Below are 25390 nucleotides of genomic sequence, written 5' to 3'. Positions count from 1 at the left end.
GAGCCATGACTACATGGAACTCTATTATACATCAAGTAACTGACACCAGCAGAAAAATTAGATTTAAAAAACACCTTATGGAACAGCGGGGACTGTGAAGCAACACAAACATTGGCACAGACGCATGCATACACACACACACGCACTATACACACACATTGATTTATTACTGTAGATATGTGGTGGAGTAGGAGCCTGAGGGCGCACTGCGTTGTGAAATCTGTGAATGTAATGTTTTAAAATGATATAAACTGCCATAATTTTGCTGGACCCCAGGGAGAGTAGCTGCTGCTGCTTTTACAGCAGCTTATGGGGATCCATAATAAATACAAATACAATAAGGTTTGTGCTAATGAATACAACCCTGAACTTTTCTTCTCCATTGTAGAATGTGTAAAGTTTCATTAGCCGAATGAACACAACCCAGGGCTCCAGTCAGTCAGGCACAAGGGGAGAATTTGAATTGCATTTTATTTGGTTTCCTCTTCCTCTCAAAGCCCATTTGTTCAGAAGGACAGAGCAGATGTCCCTAACCTCTGATCTTGTCATCCAATTGGTTTTGAGAAGGAATCAAGGAAATGCCATAGAGATTCTCCCATGGAGACTCCACTGGTGGAGGAAGGTTTATTTATGCTGTGTGAGTGAGTCATAGTGCTATGGGAAGATCCACGTTCTCTCCTCGTCTGCTTCTCAAAACCCATTGGATGAGAAAGACTGAGGTCCCTCCCCTCTGGCCTTGACCTCCAATGGTTTTTGAGAAAGAGAGGAGGAGAGGGGACGTGAGGAGTATGCAATTGAGATCTTCCCTATGTCGCTGTGTGTGTCTGTCAAAGCAGCAGGCTGCGTCACTGCTGTCTGTGGGGGGTTCTTCATGGAGTCAGAACAAGAGCTACGTGTATCAGAGAGGGAGTCCCACCCACATCTCTGAGCAAGACGCACGCACTCACACACACACAATCAACACTCATTGTGCTTGGCCACTATGGAGTGAGTTGCAAATAATTCTCCCTTTCTCTCCCCCTCTCTCTCCCTCTCTCTGTGTGTATCTTAGTTACTCTAATAATGGTGGTGGTGGAGGGGGAATGGGCCAACGCCCCCCCTCTGACTTCACCCAGGCTGCTGCCGCTGCTGTTGCCGCCGCTGCTGCCACGGCAACCGCCACTGCCACGGCAACAGTTGCCGCCATCCAGGAGAAGCAGAACCAGGAAATGAACTACGGCCAGGTAAGAGGCTCCACCTTACCGTGTGTGTGAGCAGGAAACTGCTTACCTGGACAGCTTTCCTCTAAATAGTGGGCTATTTCTTAAACAATTTATTGGGGGGATATTGTTAGCTCGTTACACACCCTGCAGGACAGATCAGGAACTAGCTCTGCCACACCCACACACGCTCCAGACTCTTGATTAGAGGGAGAACATAAGTATTTTTTAGCAGACTGTTTACACGTCTACAGAATCTGTCTCTGAGGAGAAACCACACTGTAAGTCCTATCTCTTCATCGGTCTGTTTCTCTCCTTTTTTTTCTCTTTTTTGTTTCTGTCTTCAGATGGGCGGAGGACCCTCCTCCTACAGTACCCAGTTCCTGTCCCACCCGGGCCCCCAGCAGGGTGGGCCCCGCGGCCCCCCGGGGATGAGCCCCAGTGGGATGGTCCAGTCCCGGCCTGGACAGCACCCCTCAATGGGGGGCATGGGGTACCCCTCGCACCCCTCCCAGGGTCAGGGCCAGAGGATGTCCCAGCAGCACCAAGGCTACCCAGCAGGTCAACAACAGGGGCTCAAACGCCCCTACCAATCTGAGGTACACTTAGAATATACACAGAGCAAACACATGCAAGACACTAACACGCGTCAACATGCGCTTACAAACTCCCCCTCCTCTCCCCCTGTCCCTCCCCAGGGTTTCCCGGGGCAGCAACAGTATGGTTCAGGGGGCATGTCTCCGTACCATGGTGGCCAGCCCCTCCAGTACCCCCCCGGACCCCAGCAGCGCCCGCCCCAGTCCCCATCATACCACCCCAACCAGCGCATGCCCCCCATGGCACAGTACCAGCAAGGACCACCTAACCCGGCACAGTACTACAAGGTAAGCTGTGAGATCACACTCCTGTGTTTAGGTTAACTTGTGAAAGGGGCTAGCAGCAATGCAGCCGACCCAAGATCACACACGTCCTCCATTTAATAGGGGTTCGATATCCGCTTACGCCTTATTTTACTTCCCTTTCATCTCTCTCATTTTTGTTCACAAATAAAAGCTTTTAAAATATGAAAGTGGAATGGAATTCTGTTTTCCTTACTTTAAAATACATATATTTTTATTAAGTATTTTACATGTAATTTACATCTGTCATTTAGCAGATGCTATTATCCGGAGCGAATTACATGAGCAATTAGGGTTAAGTGCCAACACCAACAGATTTTGTCACTTTCTCTGCTCAGGGTTTTGAACCAGTGACCTTTTCAATTACTGGCCAAATGCTCTTAATCGCTACATGTTATTGACCGCTACCTCTTTGTGTCTGTGGTGATGCCGATCTTGTGCTGATATTTTTTCATGTTTTATTTAACCCTTATTTTACCAGGTAAGTTGACTTAGAACAAATTCTCATTTACAGCAACGATCTGGGGAATAGTTACAGGGGAGAGGAAGGGGGATGAATGCGCTAACTGGAAGCTGGGGATGATTAGGTGGCCATGATGATATGAGGGACAGATTGGGAATTTAGCCAGGACACCTAGGATAACACCCCTACTCTTACGATAAGTACCATGGGATCTTTAGTGATGGCTCCATACACAGGGCAATGTCCCCAATCTCTGCCCTGGGGCATTGGGATATATATTTTTTTTAGAATAAAGTTAAGAGTGCCTCCTACTGGCACTCCAACACAACTGATTATTGTGTGTGTGTTTAAACAGGAGCAGCAGTACAATGGGCAGCAGGGTAACATGCCACCAGGAGGCTACAATGCCTTCACACAGGCTGCTGTCAATGCGGTAAGCCACCTTGTGTGTGTAGCTTAGTGGTGTGGAGGAGATGGTCCTTTGCTTTGGAATGTTTGGGTCCTTTGCAAATGTAATTTTATAATATAATTGTAATTGGCGATCCAAATAAAGAACATGTTAGGCTGTGGCACATAGGGATTTTGTGTCAGTAATTAGATTGAGCTAAATGGTTTTTCAATGCAAGTCATACGTTGACATATGATGGACAACGGTGATGATTGTCTGTAAAAATAAATAAAAAAATCACAATTGATGTATGCTACTCATCTAAAAATAGTTGACTAGAGTTGACAATTAAATAATTAATATACAATTGAATCTGTGTTCATGCATGCATTATAGCCGTAGTGTTATACAGTAACTGATTCAGAGGGGTTGGGTTAAATGCGGAAGACAAATTTCAGTTGATTGCATTCAGTTGTACAACTGACAAGGTGTCCACCTTTCATTCAGTCGTACAACTGACAAGGTATCCACCTTTCATTCAGTTGTACAACTGACAAGGCATCTTTCACTTTATGTATTGTAGCCTTATGATGATATCTTCTATTTAAAACTCTCCCTCAGCAGGGTGGCCGAGTGATGCCGGGGTACCCCAGTTCTCCTTTGGGGGTAACCCAACCCCTCCCATGACTCCAGGCAGCATGCCCCCCTACCTGTCACCCGGTGGGCCTGGACCGGACACCAAGCCCCCCTACCTCCCCCAAGGCCCTGACATCAAGCCCCCCTACCTCCCCCAAGGCCCTGACATCAAGCCCAACATCAACTCCCTACAGCCCCCCACTGGTGAGATACTTACTGCAGCACACACTCCTTTATCATGTTATTGGACTAATGGAAATGTATTGAGAGACCTGGGTCGTGTTCATTAGACACCAAACCGGGAAAAAATGAAATGAGAAGAGACTGCCTGGACGTGTCCAGTAAGAAATGCACATTTTTGTTTTCCTTTGCAAAATGTTCCTTTGTGTTCCTTAATGAACATGACCCTGGGACCAATTCATAGGTTAAGTACCTGTGCACTCTCATTCCCCTCCCCCTGTTTAGGTAACCCTAGCGACGACCTGCGGCTGACCTTCCCGGTGCGCGACGGCGTGGTGCTGGAGCCGTTCCGATTGGAGCACAACCTGGCAGTCAGCAACCATGCCTTCCAGCTGCGAGACTCTGTCTACAAAACCCTCATGATGAGGTCAGAGCCCACCGCCTCTCAACCAGTCACTCAGCCGTTTCTGTGACGTGATCCAGTGTTTTTTAATACCGTGGAGTTTAGAGTTTTACCACATTATTAATTAATGACACTGGTGTGTGTGCGTGCGTGAATCTTTTGACTGTGTGTGTCCTAGGCCTGACCTGGAGCTGCAGTTTAAGTGTTATCACCATGAGGACCGGCAGATGAACACTAACTGGCCCGCTTCCGTACAGGTACAATCACACTTACAGGTACAATCACACGTACAGGTACAATTACATGTACAATCACACGTACAGGTACAATCACACGTACAGGTACAATTACATGTACAATCACACGTACAGGTACAGTCACACGTACAGGTGTATTCAAATATATATACACACACAGAGAGAGAGAGAGCGATCAAAGCATAACAGACGTTTCCCATGATAGCAGGGTTTTTTTTTTTCACATACAACTGGATCTATGTGCATGTACACACATCCAAATCAGAATGGGTTAGGCTGGGATTACGCTCCCCTAAGCGCTCTCACTTATGCTTGTCTAAAGTTACAAATTCTGGCATGCACCGAAATCTCAAAGTTGTTGTGGAGTCTCAGCAGAGTTCATCTAGTGCAAGGGTGGGCAGTTCCAGTCCTCAATGGCCTGATTGGTGTCACATGTTTGCCCCAGCGAAAACACCTGACTCCAATAATCACCTAATCATGATATTCAGTTTAGAATGCCATTTGATTAATCAGCTGTGTTTGCTAGGGACGGAGAAAGTGTGACACCAATCAAGCCCTCGAGGACTGGAATTGCCCACCCCTGATCTAGTGTTAATCCAGCCTTGGTTTCTGGGTTAACCAGTCGATGAAAGACAACTGTGAATTAGCTAGCCATTTGAGCCACAGGGTAGCATTCAGTAGGGTACAAGGTACTGAACATTGTAGATAGAAATACATCAATGAAACTGATGATTCCTTACTCAATATCTCTACTCTGGATGTCTGTTCTACACAACATATTTCTGTTCAAGCGTTCCACAATGCTGCACCCTATACTGAAGGTGGCCCAAGGCCCATGTTCATAAATCGTCTCAGAGTAGGAGTGTTGCTCTAGGATCCGTTTGTCCTTTTAGCTCATAACGAATACGATCATATGGACAGCGGTTACCTGATCATAGATCAGCACTCCTGCTCTGAGGCCAGTGTGACGACTGTGACTAGCGTGTTAGCCGACCCTCCATTCACCTGTCTGTCATGTAGGTTTCTGGTCCTTGCTTACAGGTGAGTGTGAACGCCACACCGCTCACCATCGAGAGGGGCGACAACAAGACGTCCCACAAGCCCCTCTACCTCAAGCAGGTGTGTCAGCCGGGACGCAACACCATCCAGATCACCGTCACCGCTTGCTGCTGCGTAAGTGGGGGGTGCATGGGACATGTTTTGCGTAGTGGGCAAAACTGTTTGCATTAATGATGTCATGGTTAGGTGGTATACTGGTTCTATAAGCATGTTTTGTTAACGTCTTTATAAAATCTTTATCTGGTCAGAACTAAAATATGAAGTCTCAGCAACAACGTCTTGATCTTGTCATGAAAAATCTTTCTTTACCTGGTTGTAACAGAGACAGGTTGGATGGAATCTGGTTTTATGATATCTTAACAACCAGTTTACAGCCAAAAGTACTTCACCTGGCAAATTTTGCATGCTGGATGTGCACATCTGTTGGTCTATAAGTGTTCTGCAGGATCCAAATGAACCTCCCCTTGTCTCTCTCTCTCCCCCATCCCTTTCTTCCCATCTCACTCTGTCTCCCTCCAGTCCCACCTGTTTGTGTTGCAGCTGGTCCACAGGCCATCAGTACGCTCAGTTCTGCAAGGTTTAATGAAGAAGAGATTACTGCCCGCAGAGCACTGTGTGTCTAAGAGTGAGTGGAACACACACACAAACACACTTGATTTACTGCATGGTTAGTGCTCAGAAAGACAGACTTTGTCGCAATTCTCACCTATTTTCTGGCCTGCCTTGTCTCCTCCCCCGCCATGTCCCTCTCCTCAGTTAAGAGGAACTTCAATAGTGGGACCATCCCTGGAACCACAGGGCTGAACGGAGAGGATGGTGTGGAGCAGACAGCCATCAAAGTCTCTCTGAAATGTCCCATCACCTTCAGACGCATCCAGCTGCCCGCACGGGGACACGACTGTAGACATATCCAGGTGAGCGAGACACACGCACACTGGTGAAAACATACACATACTCCCACAAGAACTTACATACTATAACTCTAAACATCCAGGTGAGAGACTAGAGACACACACACACACCCTAAACGTCTGTCTGTCTCTCTCTCTGCAGTGTTTTGATCTGGAGTCGTATCTGCAGTTGAACTGTGAGAGGGGGACCTGGAGATGCCCTGTGTGCAAGTAGGTTAACACAACCATTTGCTGTTTTTCCCATAGGTAGACCTGTTGTTTCTTAGTTAACCTGACCGTGTCTCCACTCCACAGTAAGAGCGCTCTACTGGAGGGACTAGAAGTGGACCAGTACATTCTGGGGATTCTAATTTACATACAGAAGTAAGTGTGTGTGTGTGGGGGGGGTCATTCTATCCTTGTGGGGACCTAAAATCACCCAAAGTCCCCACAAGAATAGTAAAACAAGGACAATTCTCCCTCGTAGGGACATTTCCCACATCCCCATGAGGACAAATGCTAGTTTAAGCTTAGGGTTTAGGTTTAGTGTTCCAGTAAGGGTGAGGGGTTCATGGTTAGGTCAGGTTAGGTTAGGGGTGAATGATAAGGGTTGGGTCGGGTTAGGGGTGAATGGTAAGGGTTGGGTCGGGTTAGGGGGAATGGTAAGGGTTGGGTCGGGTTAGGGGTGAACGGTAAGGGTCGGGTTAGGGGTGAATGGTAAGGGTCGGGTTAGGGGTGAATGGTAAGGGTTGGGTTAGGGGTGAATGGTGAAGGTTGGGTTAGGGGTGAATGGTGAGGGTCGGGTTAGGGGTGAATGGTGAGGGTCGGGTTAGGGGTGAATGGTGAGGGTCGGGTTAGGGGTGAATGGTGAGGGTCGGGTTAGGGGTGAATGGTGAGGGTCGGGTTAGGGGTGAATGGTGAGGGTCGGGTTAGGGGTGAATGGTGAGGGTCGGGTTAGGGGTGAATGGTGAGGGTCGGGTTAGGGGTGAATGGTGAGGGTCGGGTTAGGGGTGAATGGTGAGGGTCGGGTTAGGGGTGAATGGTGAGGGTCGGGTTAGGGGTGGGTGAGGGTCGGGTTAGGGTGAATGGTGAGGGGTGATGGGGTCGGGTTAGGGGTGAACGGTGAGGGTCGGGTTAGGGGTGAACGGTGAGGGTCGGGTTAGGGGTGAACGGTGAGGGTCGGGTTAGGGGTGAACGGTGAGGGTCGGGTTAGGGGTGAACGGTGAGGGTCGGGTTAGGGGTGAACGGTGAGGGTCGGGTTAGGGGTGAACGGTGAGGGTCGGGTTAGGGTGAACGGTGAGGGTCGGGTTAGGGGTGAACGGTGAGGGTCGGGTTAGGGGTGAACGGTGAGGGTCGGGTTAGGGGTGAACGGTGAGGGTCGGGTTAGGGGTGAGCGGTGAGGGTCGGGTTAGGGGTGAGCGGTGAGGGTCGGGTTAGGGGTGAGCGGTGAGGGTCGGGTTAGGGGTGAACGGTGAGGGTCGGGTTAGGGGTGAACGGTGAGGGTCGGGTTAGGGGTGAACGGTGAGGGTCGGGTTAGGGGTGAACGGTGAGGGTCGGGTTAGGGGTGACGGTGAGGGTCGGGTTAGGGGTGAGGGTCGGGTTAGGGGTGAACGGTGAGGGTCGGGTTAGGGGTGAAGGGGTGAACGGTGAGGGTCGGGTTAGGGGTGAACGGTGAGGGTCGGGTTAGGGGTGAACGGTGAGGGTCGGGTTAGTGGGTGAGGGTCGGGTTAGGGGTGTAAGGGTCGGGTTAGGGGTGAACGGTAGGGTCGGGTTAGGGGTGAACGGTAGGGTCGGGTTAGGGGTGAACGGGTTGGGGGTGAACGGTGAGGGTCGGGTTGGGGGTGAACGGTAAGGGGGGTCGGGTTGGGGGTGAACGGTGAGGGTCGGGTTAGGGGTTAGGGGTGAACGGTGAGGGTCGGGTTAGGGGTGGGTGAACGGTGAGTGAGGGTCGGGTTAGGGTGAACGGTGAGGGTCGGGTTAGGGGTGAACGGTGAGGGTCGGGTTAGGGGTGAACGGTGAGGGTCGGGTTAGGGGTGAGCGGTGAGGGTCGGGTTAGGGGTGAGCGGTGAGGGTCGGGTTAGGGGTGAACGGTGAGGGTCGGGTTAGGGGTGAACGGTGAGGGTCGGGTTAGGGGGGTGAACGGTGAGGGTCGGGTTAGGGGTGAACGGTAGGGGTGAAGGGTCGGGTTAGGGGTGAAGGGTCGGGTTGGGGGTGAACGGTAAGGGTCGGGTTAGGGGTGAACGGTAAGGGTCGGGTTAGGGGTCGGGTTGGGGGTGAACGGTAAGGGTCGGGTTGGGGGTGAACGGTAAGGGTCGGGTTGGGGGTGAACGGGGTCGGGTTGGGGGTGAAGGGTGAGGGTCGGGTTGGGGGTAAGGGTCGGGTTGGGGGTGAACGGTGAGGGTCGGGTTGGGGGTGAACGGTGAGGGTCGGGTTAGGGGTGAAGGGTCGGGTTAGGGGTAAGGGTCGGGTTAGGGGTGAACGGGGTCGGGTTAGGGGTGAACGGTGAGGGTGGTCGGGTTGGGGGTGAACGGTGAGGGTCGGGTCGGGTTGGGGTGAACGGGGTGGGTCGGGTTGGGGTGAACGGTGAGGGTCGGGTTGGGGGTGAACGGTGAGGGTCGGGTTGGGGGTGAACGGTGAGGGTCGGGTTGGGGGTGAAGCGGTGAGGGTCGGGTTGGGGTGAACGGTGGTCGGGTTAGGGGGTGAACGGTGAGGGTCGGTTAGGGGTGAAGGGTCGGGTTGGGGTGAGGGTCGGGTTGGGGGTGAACGGTGAGGGTCGGGTTGGGGGTGAACGGTGAAGGGTCGGGTTAGGGGTGAACGGTGAGGGTCGGGTTAGGGGTGAACGGTCGGGTTAGGGGTTGGGTGGCGGCAAGGGTCGGGTTAGGGGTGAAGGGTCGGGTTAGGGGTGAGCGGTAAGGGTCGGGTTAGGGGTGAGGGTCGGGTTAGGGGGTAAGGGTCGGGTTAGGGGTGAAGCGGTAAGGGTCGGGTTAGGGGTGAACGGTAAGGGTCGGGTTAGGGGTGAACGGTAAGGGTCGGGTTAGGGGTGAACGGTAAGGGTCGGGTTGGGGGTGAGCGGTAAGGGTCGGGTCGGGTTAGGGGTGAACGGTAAGGGTCGGGTTAGGGTTGAACGGTAAGGTTAGGGTTGAACGGTAAGGGTCGGGTTAGGGGTGAACGGTAAGGGTCGGGTTGGGGGTGAACGGTAGGGTTGGGGGTGAACGGTAAGGGTCGGGTTAGGGGTGAACGGTAAGGGTCGGGTTAGGGGTGAACGGTAAGGGTCGGGTCGGGTTAGGGTTGAACGGTAAGGGTCGGGTTGGGGGTGAACGGTAAGGGTCGGGTCAGGTTAGGGGTGAATGGTAAGGGTTGGGTCAGGTTAGGGGTTAAATAGGATTTTGAATGGGAATCAGTTTTAGGTCCCCACAAGGATAGAAGAAAATAATGTGTGTCTGTGTACACATCCCCTACTACAGGGGTGTTCATGTCTGGGCCTGGAGGACCAGACTACTGCTGGTTTTCTGTTCTACCTGATAATGAATTACACCCACCTGGTGTCCATTTAAAAGGGAAGAATTAAAATACATCAGAAGTGGAACTAGCTTTGAGGTCTAGATCTGAATTTGCCTGTCCTATGTCCATTTTTGGTTCATTAACTTAGCCAGAATGAGGTCTAAAGTTAGGTGTCCTTGAAATGGGCCCTTCATCTTTCTCACCTTCTTTCTCTTCATTCACTAACCTTTCTCTCCTCCTCTTCCCTCCTCAGCTCGGACTATGAGGAGATCACCATTGATCCAGTGTGTGGCTGGAGGCCGGTGCCCATTAAACCAGACATCCACATAAAGGAGGAAGCAGACGGGCCTGTGTTGAAGCGCTGCCGGACGGTCAGCCCCAGTCACATGATGATGCCCAATGTCATGGAGATGATAGCTGCCCTGGGACCGGCCTCCTCGCCCTACCAGGGTCTACCACCTGGGGGCAGGAACACACCTGACTACAACAGCCAAGGTAGGGAGGAGACAGGCACACACATTCAGTACCAGTCAAAAATGTACACACCTACTCATTACAGGGATTTTCTTAAAACATCAAAGCTATGAAATAACACATGGAATCATGTAGTTACCAAAAGTGTTAAACAAATCAAATTATATTTTATTTTTGAGATTCTTCAAATAGCCACCCTTTGCCTTGATGACAGATTTGCACACTCTTGACATTCTCTCAACCAGCTTCATGAGGTAGTCATCTGGAATGCATTTCAATTAACAGGTGTGACTTGTTAAAAGTTAATTTGTGTAATTTCTTTCCTTCTTAATGGTTTGAGCCAGTCAGTTGTGTTGTAACAAGGTAGGGGTGATATACAGAAGATAGCCCTGTTTGGTAAAATACCAAGCCCATATTATGGCAAGAACAGCTCAAATAAGCAAAGTCCATCATTACTTTAAGACAAGAAGGTCAGGCAATACGGAACATTTCAAGAACTTTGAAAGTTTCTTGAAGTGCAGTCGCAAGTGCTATGATGAAACTGGCTCTCATGAGGACCGCCGAAGGAAAGGAGGACGGTTACCTCTACTGCAGAGGATAAGATTTAACATGAGATTTAACTGCACCTCAGATGGCAGCCCAAATACAGTGCCTTGCGAAAGTATTCAGCCCCCTTGAACTTTGCGACCTTTTGCCACATTTCAGGCTTCAAACATAAAGATATAAAACTGTATTTTTTTTGTGAAGAATCAACAACAAGTGGGACACAATCATGAAGTGGAACGACATTTATTGGATATTTCAAACTTTTTTTAACAAATCAAAAACTGAAAAAATTGGGCGTGCAAAATTATTCAGCCCCCTTAAGTTAATACTTTGTAGCGCCACCTTTTGCTGCGATTACAGCTGTAAGTCGCTTGGGGTATGTCTCTCAGTTTTGCACATCGAGAGACTGAATTTTTTTACCATTCCTCCTTGCAAAACAGCTCGAGCTCAGTGAGGTTGGATGGAGAGCATTTGTGAACAGCAGTTTTCAGTTCTTTCCACAGATTCTCGATTGGATTCAGGTCTGGACTTTGACTTGGCCATTCTAACACCTGGATATGTTTATTTTTGAACCATTCCATTGTAGATATTGCTTTATGTTTTGGATCATTGTCTTGTTGGAAGACAAATCTCCGTCCCAGTCTCAGGTCTTTTGCAGACTCCATCAGGTTTTCTTCCAGAATGGTCCTGTATTTGGCTCCATCCATCTTCCCATCAATTTTAACCATCTTCCCTGTCCCTGCTGAAGAAAAGCAGGCCCCCAAACCATGATGCTGCCACCACCATGTTTGACAGTGGGAATGGTGTGTTCAGGGTGATGAGCTGTGTTGCTTTTACGACAAACATAACGTTTTGCATTGTTGCCAAAAAGTTCAATTTTGGTTTCATCTGACCAGAGCACCTTCTTCCACATGTTTGGTGTGTCTCCCAGGTGGCTTGTGGCAAACTTTAAACGACACTTTTTATGGATATCTTTAAGAAATGGCTTTCTTCATGCCACTCTTCCATAAAGGCCAGATTTGTGCAATATACGACTGATTGTTGTCCTATGGACAGAGTCTCCCACCTCAGCTGTAGATCTCTGCAGTTAATCCAGAGTGATCATGGGCCTCTTGGCTGCATCTCTGATCAGTCTTCTCCTTGTATGAGCTGAAAATTTAGAGGGACGGCCAGGTCTTGGTAGATTTGCAGTGGTCTGATACTCCTTCCATTTCAATATTATCGCTTGCACAGTGCTTCTTGGGATGTTTAAAGCTTGGGAAATCTTTTTGTATCCAAATCCGGCTTTAAACTTCTTCACAACAATATCTCGGACCTGCCTGGTGTGTTCCTTGTTCTTCATGATGCTCTCTGCGCTTTTAACGGACCTCTGAGACTATCACAGTGCAGGTGCAGTTATACGGAGACTTGATTACACACAGGTGGATTGTATTTATCATCATTAGTCATTAGTCATTAGTCATTCAGCCTATGGAATTCCCAGACCCAAATTGCCATACTTTGAAAACGGAAAGGAGAGTGAATTTGTCCTTTTGGAAATTGCATTGGAGAGCCTACTGGGTATTCACAGTCATCTGTCAGAACGCTACAAATACCAAGTACTAATGGATCATTTGCGGTTTCCCACTGCATACAGGCTGGCCCAATCCTTTATGCACTCCGCAACACCATACACTATAGCTCTCCAGGCCCTGAAGGCGAGATATGGTGAGCCACGTCAGCTAGTCCAGAATGAACTAAACAACATCCTGAACACGTCTCCAATTAAAATGGGAGACCATGCTGCCTTCCAAGAATTCTCCCTGGCTGTCCAATCCCTGACCTCGATGCTCCAATCCGTTGAAGGAGAAGACAGGAACGAGCTGAAATGTGGCTCCCACGTAGACAGACTTCTTAGCAAACTTCCACCTCAGAGACAGTTTCAGAGACAGTTTCATTGAAAATTGTTTGAATAAGGGCATCCTGAAAGAGGGCTCGAGAAGCACCTATGCTCTTAGAGACCTGGCCGCATGGTTGGAGGTGAAGGCGTAGGCGAAGAGCATCGCTCACCAGGCCACAATCTCAGCCATAGCCACCGGGGGAAGGAAGGAGTTTGAACGCCAGGAGGGACAGAAAAGGCCAAATCCCACTACCATGTACTTAAATAGTGAGGCCGGGGAGGAACCCGGGAAGAAGACCCCTCTCAAGAGCAAGAACATCAAATTTCAGCCTTACTGCCCATATTGCAATAGTGAGGGGCACATCCTTGGCTCATGCCCCAGGGTAAAAAAAAACTCACTCAAACTCAATTGAAGGCCTGGATCACTTCAGGCGAGCGATGCTACAAGTGTGCCCGTAGCCATAAGGCGGAGACCTGCACATTGAGGAAACCCTGCAACCGCTGTAAAGAAATCCATCTCACCGTGTTGCATGATCTAATTCCCCAAGCACAGAAGGAGCAGAGTATGCTCATGGTAGGAGCTGTACCTCGACCAGCAGAACCGGTCTCCAAGGGTCATGTTGAAGGTGGTCAAGGTCACTCTGCAAAGTGAAGGGAGAAGCATTGATACATTCGCCATTCTAGATGATGGGTCAGAAAGAACAATCATTCTCACGGCGGCCACCCGTCAGCTTAACCTGGAGGGGACCCCCGAGACCCTTAATCTCAGAACGGTGCGACATGATGTTATCCAAATGAAAGGCTCTGCTGTAACCTTTAGCATTTCACCTTCAGCAAACAGGGGCGTGGCCTATAACATCACCAATCCCTTCACGGCAGAAGGCTTGAATCTTGCAGCGCACTCCTGCCCGGTAAGTGTTCTACAGAAACAATATCCTCATTTACGAGGATTGCCTCTTCCTAACCTGGCCAGAGTAGCGCCATTTATCCTGATTTGGGTCAGACCACCCACATCTCGTCACCCCGACTGAGCCTATACGAGCTGAACCAGAAGGAGGGCCCATTGCTGTCCATACATCCTTGGGTTGGGCTGTGCAAGGTCCATCCCATCTACTTCTCTCCACCCAAACTGTACAGTCACAGCAAGTCCTCTTCACCAGAAGCAATCCAGATGCAGCCACTGACCTCCTTCGGAATGTTGAGATGCTCTGGAAGATGGACACCTTCTCCAACCGGAAGCTACAGGAGGTCACTCGCTCGAAACATGAATCCTATGCATTAGACCTCCTGGAGAAGAGCACCACCATCACTGAAATGGATGGCCACTGCTACGGGTGCCCAACCATCCTCCTCTGGCAACCACGACACGGGCTGTACTCTCACTACTGCGTGGAACGGAGCGACGCCTGGTGAAGAATCCTGAGCTTGCAGAAGTTCATAACAGAGAGATTCATAACCTTGTGAAGGCAGGCTACGTCACGGAAGTGACAGCTCATGAAGAGGGAAACGCACTCCGTGAATCCTGGTATCTCCCTCACCATGTTATCCAGCAACATGGTGGGAAGTATAGATTTGTCTTCAACTGTTCATTCCAAGCTGCTGGTCAAATCCTGAATGACTGTCTACTCCCCGGACCAACCTTAGGTCCTTCCTTGCTCGGTGTCCTTCTCCGGTTCCGGCAGCACTCTACAGCCATCAGTGGAGACATCAAAGCCATGTTTCATCAGATTTGTTTACTGCCTTCCGACACCACACTGCTCCGGTTCATATGGCGAGATATGGAATGAGATACAGAGCCCACAATCTATGAATGGAATTTGGCACCACCTGCAGTCCTTGCTGTGCCATATACGCTCTGCAGAGACACGCACGGGAGCATCCAAACAGTGACCCAGAAGTATTGGATTCAGTGGAAAATGCCTTCTATGTGGATAACTGCTTACAGAGCATCCCATCCACGGCTGAAGCGAAAGCACTCCTTGATAAAGTACGGAATCTCCTGTCCAAAGGGGGATTTGAGGTCCGACAGTGGGCTAGTAACTGAGCGGAGGTTATCCAGCACCTCCCGCCACAAGCTAGGTCCAGTAGCAGTGAACTATGGCTAACGCAGTCTGGTGCTAACCCAGAAGAGCCCACTCTAGGACTGAGGTGGAGCTGCATACCGGATACCCTGGGGTATAAGCACCGCTCATTCCCGAGTACCGAAACCCCCACTCTGCGCACCATCTATCGGACCCTGGCCAGTCAATATGATCCCCTTGGGTATATCCTGCCATACACAACACGGGCCAAAGTCTTAGTCCAGGTCCTGTGGCAGACCAAGAGGGACTGGGATGAACCAATCCACCCGGCTGACCTAGTGGAACGATGGATCTGTTGGGAAACTGAGTTAACGGAGCTCTCTGATGTCCAAATGCCAAGATGTTATGTACCATCCTGTGCTGACCAACTGGGATCATGCCTGGAACTGCATGTGTTCGGTGACGCTTCGGAGCAAGCTTATGCGGCGGTTTCTATCTTAGAGTGGAGGATAAGCCAGGCCACACCCATGTCTCCTTTGTCATGGCCAGGTCCAGGGTCGCACCCAAGAAGCAGTTGTCAATGCCTAGGCTGGAACTCAGTGCTGCCCTTTCCGGAGCCCATTTGGCCTCTACCTTGCGAGCCGAGCTCACCGTGCCAATCCAAAGGGTCATCTACTGGAGTGATTGGACCACTGTATTGACCTGGCTCAAGTCGGAGTCCTGCAGGTGTTCGTTGGTACTCTCATTGCGGAAATCCAAGACCGAACAGAAGTCCAGGATGGGAGGTATGTTGATGTCATCAGCAGGATTGTTTATGCTATTACTAGAGGTAAAACCCTTCAGGAACTGGCTCAACCCCATCGCTGGAGCTTGGGACCACCATTCTTGTCCCAACCAGAGAACGAGTGGCCGACAGCCCCCAGGCGTGCGGCCCCTCCGCAACCAACTGAAGCTCATGAGTTAAGGAAGTCCGCCCAATGCTACAGCATCTCTACGGAACCAACAACTGCTCTCCCTGACCTAACACAATCTCAAACACTGCCGGATCTGATCGCCGCCACAAACCAGACCTCAGCCTGGGTGGCTTCTATACCCACCTCCCTCGCGGCAGAGACACTACTCCTCCAGCAAGCACAAGCAGTTCGCTTCCCTGAGGTGTTAAAAGCTCTGAAAGCCGGTAGGGAAGTGGCTAAGGACAGCCGTCTTCTCTCTCTTGCCCCAGAATATGATCCAATCCTTGGAGTGATCAGTGTCGGAGGGAGGCTGCGCCAAGCAGAGGTTTTGGACCCAGATGCTATCCACCCAATTATGCTTGACTCCAGACACCCTCGAGTTATGATGAGCGGCTTCTCCACCCAGGGCCAGAGAGGGTCTATGGGGGGATGAGGCGGAAGTACTGGATAATTGGAGGACGAGGAGCCATTCGTAAGCACCAATACGCCTGCGTAGAATGTCAGAAATGGCGGGCCGGAGCTGCGGTGCCCAAAATGGCAGATTTACCCCCTGCTCGCTTGCGCCTCCTTAAACCACCCTTCTGGTCAACAGGAGTAGATTGCTTTGGCCCCTTGATGATCAAGTTAGGTCGTTGTGTGGAAAAGCGCTGGAGCATTCTATTCAAGTGTTTGACAACCAGATGTGTCCACCTGGACCTACTCTACTGGAGAGTTTGGATACGGAAACCTTCCTCATGGCCCTACGGCGGTTTATCTCCCGATGGGGGGAAACCCTACGAGATCCTGCCTGACAGAGTTACGAACTTCAAGGCAGGAGAAGCCAGGTTGGAGGAAGCCTTCCAAGCCATGAAACCCAGCCTCCAGGATCAGCTGATGGACCAACAAATCTCATTCAAATTTAACCCTCCGGACGCTCCTCATTTTGGAGGAACATGGGAGCGAGAGATCAAATCTGTAAAGACGTCCTTACGAGTTGTCCTGGGGGACCAAACTGTCTTGAGGACCGTCCTGATAGAGGTGGAAGGGATTCTGAACTCCAAACCCTTGGGAAATCTCTCTGCAGACATCGCTGACCCTGATCCGGTTAGACCGAATATGCTCTTGATGGGACGCCGAGATGCGTCACTTCCTCAAGCCATGTATGCTGATACCAACCTCGTAGGCAGAAGCCGGTGGCGACACAGCCAAATCTTAGCTGACCATTTTTGGGCCCGATTCATTCGGGATTACCTACCAAGTCTACAGCACAGAGGGAAATGGCGGAGAGAAATGGCCAGCCTGGAAACTGGCCAAGTAGTAATGATGGTGGACCCTCAGCTGCCTCGAGCCTCCTGGCCGGTGGGCCGTATAACTAAAACCATGTCTGGGACCGATGGTCGTGTTAGAGGAGTGGAGATCCAGGTGAAGAACCGGACATATATCCGGCCAGTTGCCCGACTAATTCCTCTCCCTGAGATGACAGAGGACGGGGAGCAATGAGCCTTTTTGAGGAGTATGGAATTTAACAAATTTCCGGGGTGGCTGTAGAAAAAGCCCATGGAGTTGGTGGAATAATCCTTTAATGCATTGCCATTTACTCAGCTGGGCCAGGGGAGCTTTAATTAGGTCAGGTGGAAATGTCTGACAGATCTCAACTCCATAAAAGGAGGAAATTGCCATCGCCTGATCTCGCTGCTTTCACTTCCTTAATTCCATCTGATCCAGAAGTTCTGTGCGTCCATGAATCCACCACAGACTACTCAATAAATATACCACTTTATGGTTAAAGGAATTCCTGCCTCAGTCTCATCCATTCCTCTGTCACCTGACACGTGACCACCTGTTCACCTTCACTGTCAGTCATCCTACCTGTCCAGCTACCCACACAGATTCCACTAATCTTTCATCAACCCAATTGAGATGTTTTGGGATTAGTTGGGCCGCAGAGTGAATGAAAAGAAGCCAACAAGTGCTCCGCATATGTGGGAAGTCCTTCAAGACTGTTGGAAAAGCATTCCAGGTGAAGCTGGTTGAGAGAATGCCAAGAGTGTAAAGCTGTCATCAAGGCAAAGGGTGGCTACTTTGAAGAGTCTCAAATATAAAATATATACATTTTTGGTTACTACATGATTTCATATGTGTTATTTCATAGTTTTGATATCTTCACTATTATTCTACAATGTGGACAATAGTCAAAAATAAAGGCAAACTTGTGAATGAGTAGAATGAGTAGGTGTGTCCTATCTTTTGACTGGTACTGCACAGCAAATTAATTATATTGCCTCCTATTAGTTACAATTGAAATAGTTTTTTGCAACAGAAGACTTCCACCTGTCTGTCGTGTGTTGTTCATCCAGCAGGTCAAGGATACTCCAGCCAGTCAGGCTTCTCTGAGTTCCCCAACACCCCTGGAACTCCAACCCTGAGAGACTTCACCTCCCCTGGACCACCTAACATCTACCAGCAGGACCAGGTAAACACACACACACAGATCCCCTCAGGCTACAGTGATATGGTTCCGGGGTAGATTCCATTTCAAGTCAGTCAGGGTCTGAAAGTGAATGGCCTAATGTCTGACTGGGTTAGAAAGGCAGTGAAGAAACACACACAAACACGGTCAAAGTACACACTGATGTTCCTACATCACAGGCTCCAATTAGGTCACTTAATGGTTAACAGCAGAGCTGAACGAAATGGGTGAACATGAAAGTCCAAATGGACTCTGAAATACTTCGAAAGCATTGGCAAAAAAATGTTATCCAGAAACAAGCACTTAATCTTCTAATTTATTTTCCATTATTTTTTCAGTTAATGGAATGAATTAGTTTGATTTGATACAATCGAAATGCATATAAAGTTGTTTCAGTCCAGGAAAGCGAACTATACACGTGTTTATCTGTTCGGAATGTGAACCACGCAATATTCTGGGTGCCTTGTCTTAATTAGACTTCCCATTATCTCCCTTGGATTTACTAAATGATGTGCACAGGGCTCTAAAGTGTGACCATTTTACTCGCATATGCGCCTAAATATTTTGCTGTGTGACCTAGAATTTGTGTTTAGGAGCACCAGTGCGCCTAGAAAGATTGAAGGATTCTAGATGTAATATCTCAAATATTTTTCATTGTGCTCCTAAATTACTGTGCGCTTACATTATTCAGCTTTTGCACACACGTGCTACTTGTAAAAAGGGTCAGCGTAAGTGTGATACATCCACTAGAATAATATATTTAAGCAATATACAACGGGTGCGTCTAATCCTGAATTCTCATTGGTTAAACCGCATTCCAGCTGGTTTCTATTCCACACGTAACCACTGGCTAAATCTATGACGTTAAAATGCCTATTTAATCTGTTCCATCAGACTGCGCAATCCACTGTCTCATCAACCCAGCCAAGCAATTTATCAACTTGATCTCCGCTATAAAAAGAATCTAGACATTATCTCACATTTCTTCTAGACTAATATTTAGGTTTCAACAGCTGAAATATGTATAAACCTTGCTGTCTGTCTCTCTGACATTTGCAACATTGTTTCAATATTCAAATTCGGTCTGAACAACAGTGTCCTGGCGAGCACATTTTCTATGCCAGGTGAAATCGTGTATCATTGGCTCATTGTTATGGATGTACAGTGCATTCGGAAAGCCTTCAGACTCCTTTTAATATACAGCTTTATTCAACAACAAAAAGTATGTTAAACCATTCTCATCAATCAACACACAATACCCCATACTGACAATGCGAAAACAGTTTTTATTTTTTTTATTTTACAAATGTATTAAAAATAAAAACAAACCTTATTTGCATAAGTATTCAGCCCCTTTGCTATGAGACTCAAAATTGAGTTCAGGTACACCCTGTTTCCATTGATCATCCTTGAGATGTTTCTACAACTTGATTGGAGTCCACCTGTGGTAAATTCAATTGATTGGACATGATTTGGAAAGGCACACATCTGTCCATATAAGGTCCCACAGTTGACAGTGCATGTCAGAGCAAAAACCAAGCCATGAGGTTGAAGGAATGGGGAAGGGTACCAAAAAATGTCTGCAGCATTGAAGTTCCCCAAGAACACAGTGGCCTCCATTTTTAAATGGAAGAAGTTTGGAACCACCAAGACTTTTCCTAGAGCTGGCCGCCCGGCCGAACTGAGCAATCGGGGGAGAAAGGCCTTGGTCAGAGAGGTGACCAAGAACCCGATGGTCACTCTGACAGAGCTCCAGAGTTCCTCTGTGGAGATGGTTGTCCTTCTGGAAAGTTCTCCCATCTCTGCAGCACTCCACCAATCAGGTCTTTATGGTAGAGTGGCCAGACAGAAGCCACTCCTCAGTAAAAGGAACATGACAGCTGCTTGGTGTTTGCCAAAAGGCACCTAAAGGACTCTGACCATGAGAAACAAGATTCTCTGATCTGATGAAACCAAGATTGAACTCTTTGGCCTGAATGCTAAGCGTCATGCCCTTCGGCAAACCTGTCAACATTGCTACGGTGAAGCATGGGGGTGGCTGCATAATGCTGTAGGGATGTTGTTGTTTTTTAGCTGCAAGGACTGGGAGACTAGTCAGAATCGAGGAAAGGATGAACGAGGCAAAGTACAGAGAGATCATTGATGAAAACCTGTTCCAGAGAACGTAGGACCTCACTGGGGTGAAGGTTCACCTTCCAACAAGACAACAACCCTAAGCACACATCTAAGGCAATGCAGGAGTAGCTTCGGGACAAGTTTCTGAATGTCCTTGAGCGGCCCTGCCAGATCCCAGACTTGAACCTTATCTAACATCTCTGGAGAGACCTGAAAATAGCTGTGCAGCTATTTCAACCTGATAGAGCTTGAGAGGATCTGCAGAGAAGAATGGGAGAAACTCCCCAAATAAAGGTGTGCCAAGCTTGTGGTGTCATACCCAAGAAGACTTGAGGCTGTAATTGCTGCCAAAGGTGCTTCAACAAAGGCTGTAACGTGGCAAAATGTGTGAAAAGTCAAGGGGTCTGAATACTTTATGAATGCACTGTATCCAAACAAATGTCACTAGAAAAGAGCTTATGCAAATTCAGCTACTTTGTTGTTATACTGGCTGCACTGTTTGACGTGACCAAGTTAGCTGTAGTTAGCCAATAGAACAAACGACCATCAGGCTTGGGAAGCAACCCTAGATTTGTGTCAGGATTGTATCTTGTGGAAAGATTAAATGGTATAAATAAATTCATCAAAATATATTTTTTTAATGAAAATGTTAATCATTATTTGAACATGTTGATAACCGGTTGTATAAAAGTGATAGTGCCCTCGAAGCTGATGTTTGCTGGATATATTGGCATGTTTTGCCTGCCCTTGACTTAGTCTCGGGCTGAACAACACCCATGCCAATATATTCTCCAAACACCAGCTTCTCAGGTATCATCACTAAAGTAAGGCCTGAGTGGGTATGCTATCTGTCCAATATACCACGGTTAAGGGCTGTTCTTTTGCATGACGCAACAGAGTGCCTTAATACAGCCCTTAGCCGTGATGTATTAGGTGCCTTAATGCTATTATCAACTGGTCACCAACGTAATTAGAGCAGTGAAAAAATATATTTTGTCTTACCCGTGGTATACGGTCTGATATACCACAGATGTCAGCCAATCAGCATTCAGGACTCGAATCACTGAAGTTTTTTATAATATCCTATATATTATACTACCAGCCTGTACCATTGACACCAGGCAGGATGGGCCATGGATTCATGCTGCTTATGCCAAATCCTGACTCTACCATCAGCATGATGCAACAGGAACCGGGATTTGTAGTACCAGGCAACAGCAACAAATAATTCCACTCAATGAATTGTCCAGTGTTGGTCATTGTGTGCCCACTGGAGCCGCCACTTCTTGTTTTTAGCTGATAGGAGTGGGACCCGGTGTGGTCGTCTGCTGCCCAACCGTGACAAAGACGAACGAGTTGTGCATTCCGAGATGATGCTCTGCATACCACTGTTGTACTGTGCCGTCATTTGCCTGTTTGTGGCCCACTTGCACAATTCTTGCCATTCTCCTTCAACCTCTCATCAACACACTGTTTTCGCCCAAAGGACTGCCGCTGACTGGATGTTTTTTGTTTGTCACGCCATTCTCTGAACACCCTAGACAATGTCATTTGTGAAAAGCCCAGGAGGCTGGCTGTTTCTGAGATACTGGATCTGGCGCACCTGGCACCGACAATCATACCACACTCAAAAGTTGCTTAGGTCACTCGTTTTGCCCATTCGTACGTTTAATCAAACAGTGACTGAATGCCTCGATGCCTGTCTACCTGCTTTATATAGCAAGCCGTGGCCACCACGTGACTCACTTTCTGTAGGAGCGAACCATTTTTGTGAACAGGGTTGTATACCTTATGAACTGGCCACTGAGCTGCTTATTATTATTATAATTGTGTGTGTGTGTACATATGTATGTATGTGGTATGTATGTATACACACACACAGTGGGGCGAACAAGTATTTGATACACTGCCGATTTAGCAGGTTTTCCTACTTACAAAGCATGTAGAGGTCTAATTTTTATCATAGGTACACTTTAACTGTGAGAGACGTAATCTAAAACAAAAATCCAGAAAATCACATTGTATGATATTTAAGTAATTCATTTGCATTTTATTGCATGACATACGTATTTGATACATCAGAAAAGCAGAACCTAGTATTTGGTACAGAACACTTTGTTTGCAATTACAGAGATCATACGTTTCCTGTAGTTCTTGACCAGGTTTGCACACACTGCAGCAGGGATTTTGGCCCACTCCTCCATACAGACCTTCTCCAGATCCTTCAGGTTTGGGCAATACGGACAATGGTCCTTCTGTAGCTCAGTTGGTAGAGCATGGCGCTGGGCAATCCGGGACCACCCACGGACTTTCTAAAGCTACCCTCCAAAGATTTTCTATTGGGTTCAGGTCTGGAGACTGGCTAGGCCACTCCAGGACCTTGAGATGCTTCTTACGGAGTCACTCTTTAGTTGCCCTGGCTGTGTGTTTCGGGTTGTTGTCATGCTGGAAGACCCAGCCACGACCCATCTTCAATGCTCTTACTGAGGGAAGGAGGTTGTTGGCCAAGATCTCGCTATACATGGCCCCATCCATCCTCCCCTCAATTACGGTGCAGTCGTCCTGTCCCCTTTGCAGAAAAGCATCCCCAAAGAATGATGTTTCCACCTCCATGCTTCACAGTTGGGATGGTGTTCTTGGGGTTGTACTCATCCTTCTTCCTCCAAACACGGCGAGTGGAGTTCAGACCAAAAAGCTCTATTTTCGTTGCATCAGACCGCATGACCTTCTCCCATCCCTCCTCTGGATCATCCAGATGGTCATTGGCAAACTTCAGACGGGCCTGGACATGCGCTGGCTTGAGCAGGGGGACACTGCGTGCCCTGCAGGATTTTAATCCATGACGGCGTAGTTACTAATGGTTTTCTTTGAGACTGTGGTCCCAGCTCTCTTCAGGTCATTGACCAGGTCCTGCCGTGTAGTTCTGGGCTGATCCCTCACCTTCCTCATGATCATTGATGCCCCACAATGTGAGATCTTGCATGGAGCCCCAGACCAAGTGTGATTGACCGTCATCTTGAACTTCTTCCATTTTCTAATAATTGCGCCAACAGTTGTTGCCTTCTCGCCAAGCTGCTTGCCTATTGTCCTGTAGCCCATCCCAGCCTTGTGCAGGTCTACAATTTTATCCCTGATGTCCTTACACAGCTCTCTGGTCTTGGCCATTGTGGAGAGGTTGAAGTCTGTTTGATTGAGTGTGGACAGGTGTCTTTTATACAGGTAATGAGTTCAAACAGGTGCAGTTAATACAGGTAATGAGTGGAGAACAGGAGCGCTTCTTAAAGAAAAACTTGCAGGTCTGTGAGAGATGGAATTCTTACTGGTTGGTAGGTGATCAAATACTTATGTCATGCAATAAAATGCAAATTAATTACTAAAAATCATACAATGTGATTTTCTGGATTTTTGTTTTAGATTCCATCTCTCACAGTTGAAGTGTACCTAGGGATAAAAATTACAGACGTCTACATGCTTTGTAAGTAGGAAAACCTGCAAAATCAGCAGTGTATCAAATACTTGTTCATTCATATATATATATATATATATATGAATTTATGTATGTGTGTGTGTGTGTGTGTGTGTGTGTGTGTGTGTGTGTGTGTGTGTGTGTGTGTGTGTGTGTGTGTGTGTGTGTGTGTGTGTATTTATATATATTTATTTATATATATTGATATATTTATATATATATTTATTTATATATATTGATATATTTATATATATATTTATTTATATATATTGATATATTTATATATATTTATTTATATATATTGATATATTTATATATATATTTATTTATATATATTGATATATTTATATATTTATATATATTGATATATTTATATATATATTTATTTATATATATTGATATATTTATATATATTTATTTATATATATTGATATATTTATATATATATATATTTATACATATGTATGTATGTGTATATTTATATATATATATTTATATATAAATTCATATATAAAATATATATATATATATATATATATATATGAATGAACACGTATTTGATACACTGCCGATTTTGCAGGTTATATATATATGAATATGAGCGTGTATGGGGTGAAGCAAAAGCAGCCAACAGGTGCTCAGCTTATGAGGGAACTCCTTCAAGACTGTTGGAGAAGCATTCGTCATGAAGCTGGATGAGGGAATGCCAAGAGTGTGCAAGCTGTCATCAATATATATATATATTTTTTTGGGTTACTTACATGAATCTGTATTTGTTATTTTGTAGTTTTGATGTCTTCACTATTATTCTACAATGTAGAAAATAGTAAAAATAAAGAAAACACCTTGAATGAGTAGGTGTCCAAACTTTTGACTGGGACTGTATATTATGCTATATGTAATACTGCCGTTAACTTCAATGGAATGTGCCCTTATCCGATGCACACTTGTTAGGACTAAATTCTCTAATATATTATAATTGCAAAGCATACTTTTAAATATGTACATATTGGACATCTTAAAGTGTCTGACAGTCGGTGACTAAAAGTAGCAGTAGTATGGTAATGGAGTATCTCCTGGGAATGTGTCCAATATCAGATGACTATCTCGTGCTTCCAATTACACACATCGGGTACGTCCCAAATGGCCCTCTAATACCCTATAGTACACTACATATGAACAGAGCCCTACCGCCCTGGTCAATAGTAGTGAACTATATAGGGAATTGGGTGCCATTTGAGATTCTGCCTTGCTGTGGTTCCAATGGTGCAGTTGGTTAGAGAAGGGTGCTTGAAACAGCAGTTAGGTGGATCCTGAGTAGGGTGAATATCGTGTGTTTGTGTTCACCGTAAGTGGCTTTGAATAAAGGCATCAGCTGATTGACCATGTTACATTAGTTTAGCCTGAAGCTACTTTGTGTGCGTGCGCACGTTTATATAAAGTGATGTATTTATCTAAGTTCTCTAAGAGTGACTGTCATGCCCTTCTGGCTTGTGTGTACAGTGAAGAGCCTTTTGACTGGGCCTGGAGGAGACAGCATTTACACACACACTCTTACAAACACACACACCTGCAGGCGCTCACGCCTGTCACAGACAGCTGCTCAGCTGTC

At 47.4% G+C, this 25390-nt stretch overlaps 1 protein-coding gene across 1 annotated transcript in view; it reads left to right on the top strand.

Annotated features, from left to right (window-relative positions):
- zmiz2 (zinc finger, MIZ-type containing 2) overlaps positions 1–25390 on the top strand; it is a 47607-nt gene that overhangs the window by 18617 nt on the left and 3600 nt on the right. The window contains 15 exon segments of the mRNA XM_052525399.1: positions 1052–1223; positions 1547–1798; positions 1898–2083; positions 2917–2994; positions 3571–3607; positions 3610–3789; positions 4051–4192; positions 4347–4425; positions 5446–5598; positions 6004–6109; positions 6241–6398; positions 6538–6605; positions 6690–6758; positions 10129–10370; positions 18085–18200. Of these exon segments, the coding sequence (XP_052381359.1) occupies positions 1052–1223; positions 1547–1798; positions 1898–2083; positions 2917–2994; positions 3571–3607; positions 3610–3789; positions 4051–4192; positions 4347–4425; positions 5446–5598; positions 6004–6109; positions 6241–6398; positions 6538–6605; positions 6690–6758; positions 10129–10370; positions 18085–18200 (2038 nt within the window).

The sequence above is a fragment of the Oncorhynchus keta genome, chromosome 9, assembly GCF_023373465.1.
Source record: "Oncorhynchus keta strain PuntledgeMale-10-30-2019 chromosome 9, Oket_V2, whole genome shotgun sequence".
NCBI classification, from domain to species: Eukaryota; Metazoa; Chordata; class Actinopteri; order Salmoniformes; family Salmonidae; genus Oncorhynchus; species Oncorhynchus keta.
The sequence above is the reverse complement of the archived record's forward strand: the minus strand, read 5'-3'. Positions and strand labels throughout refer to the sequence as shown.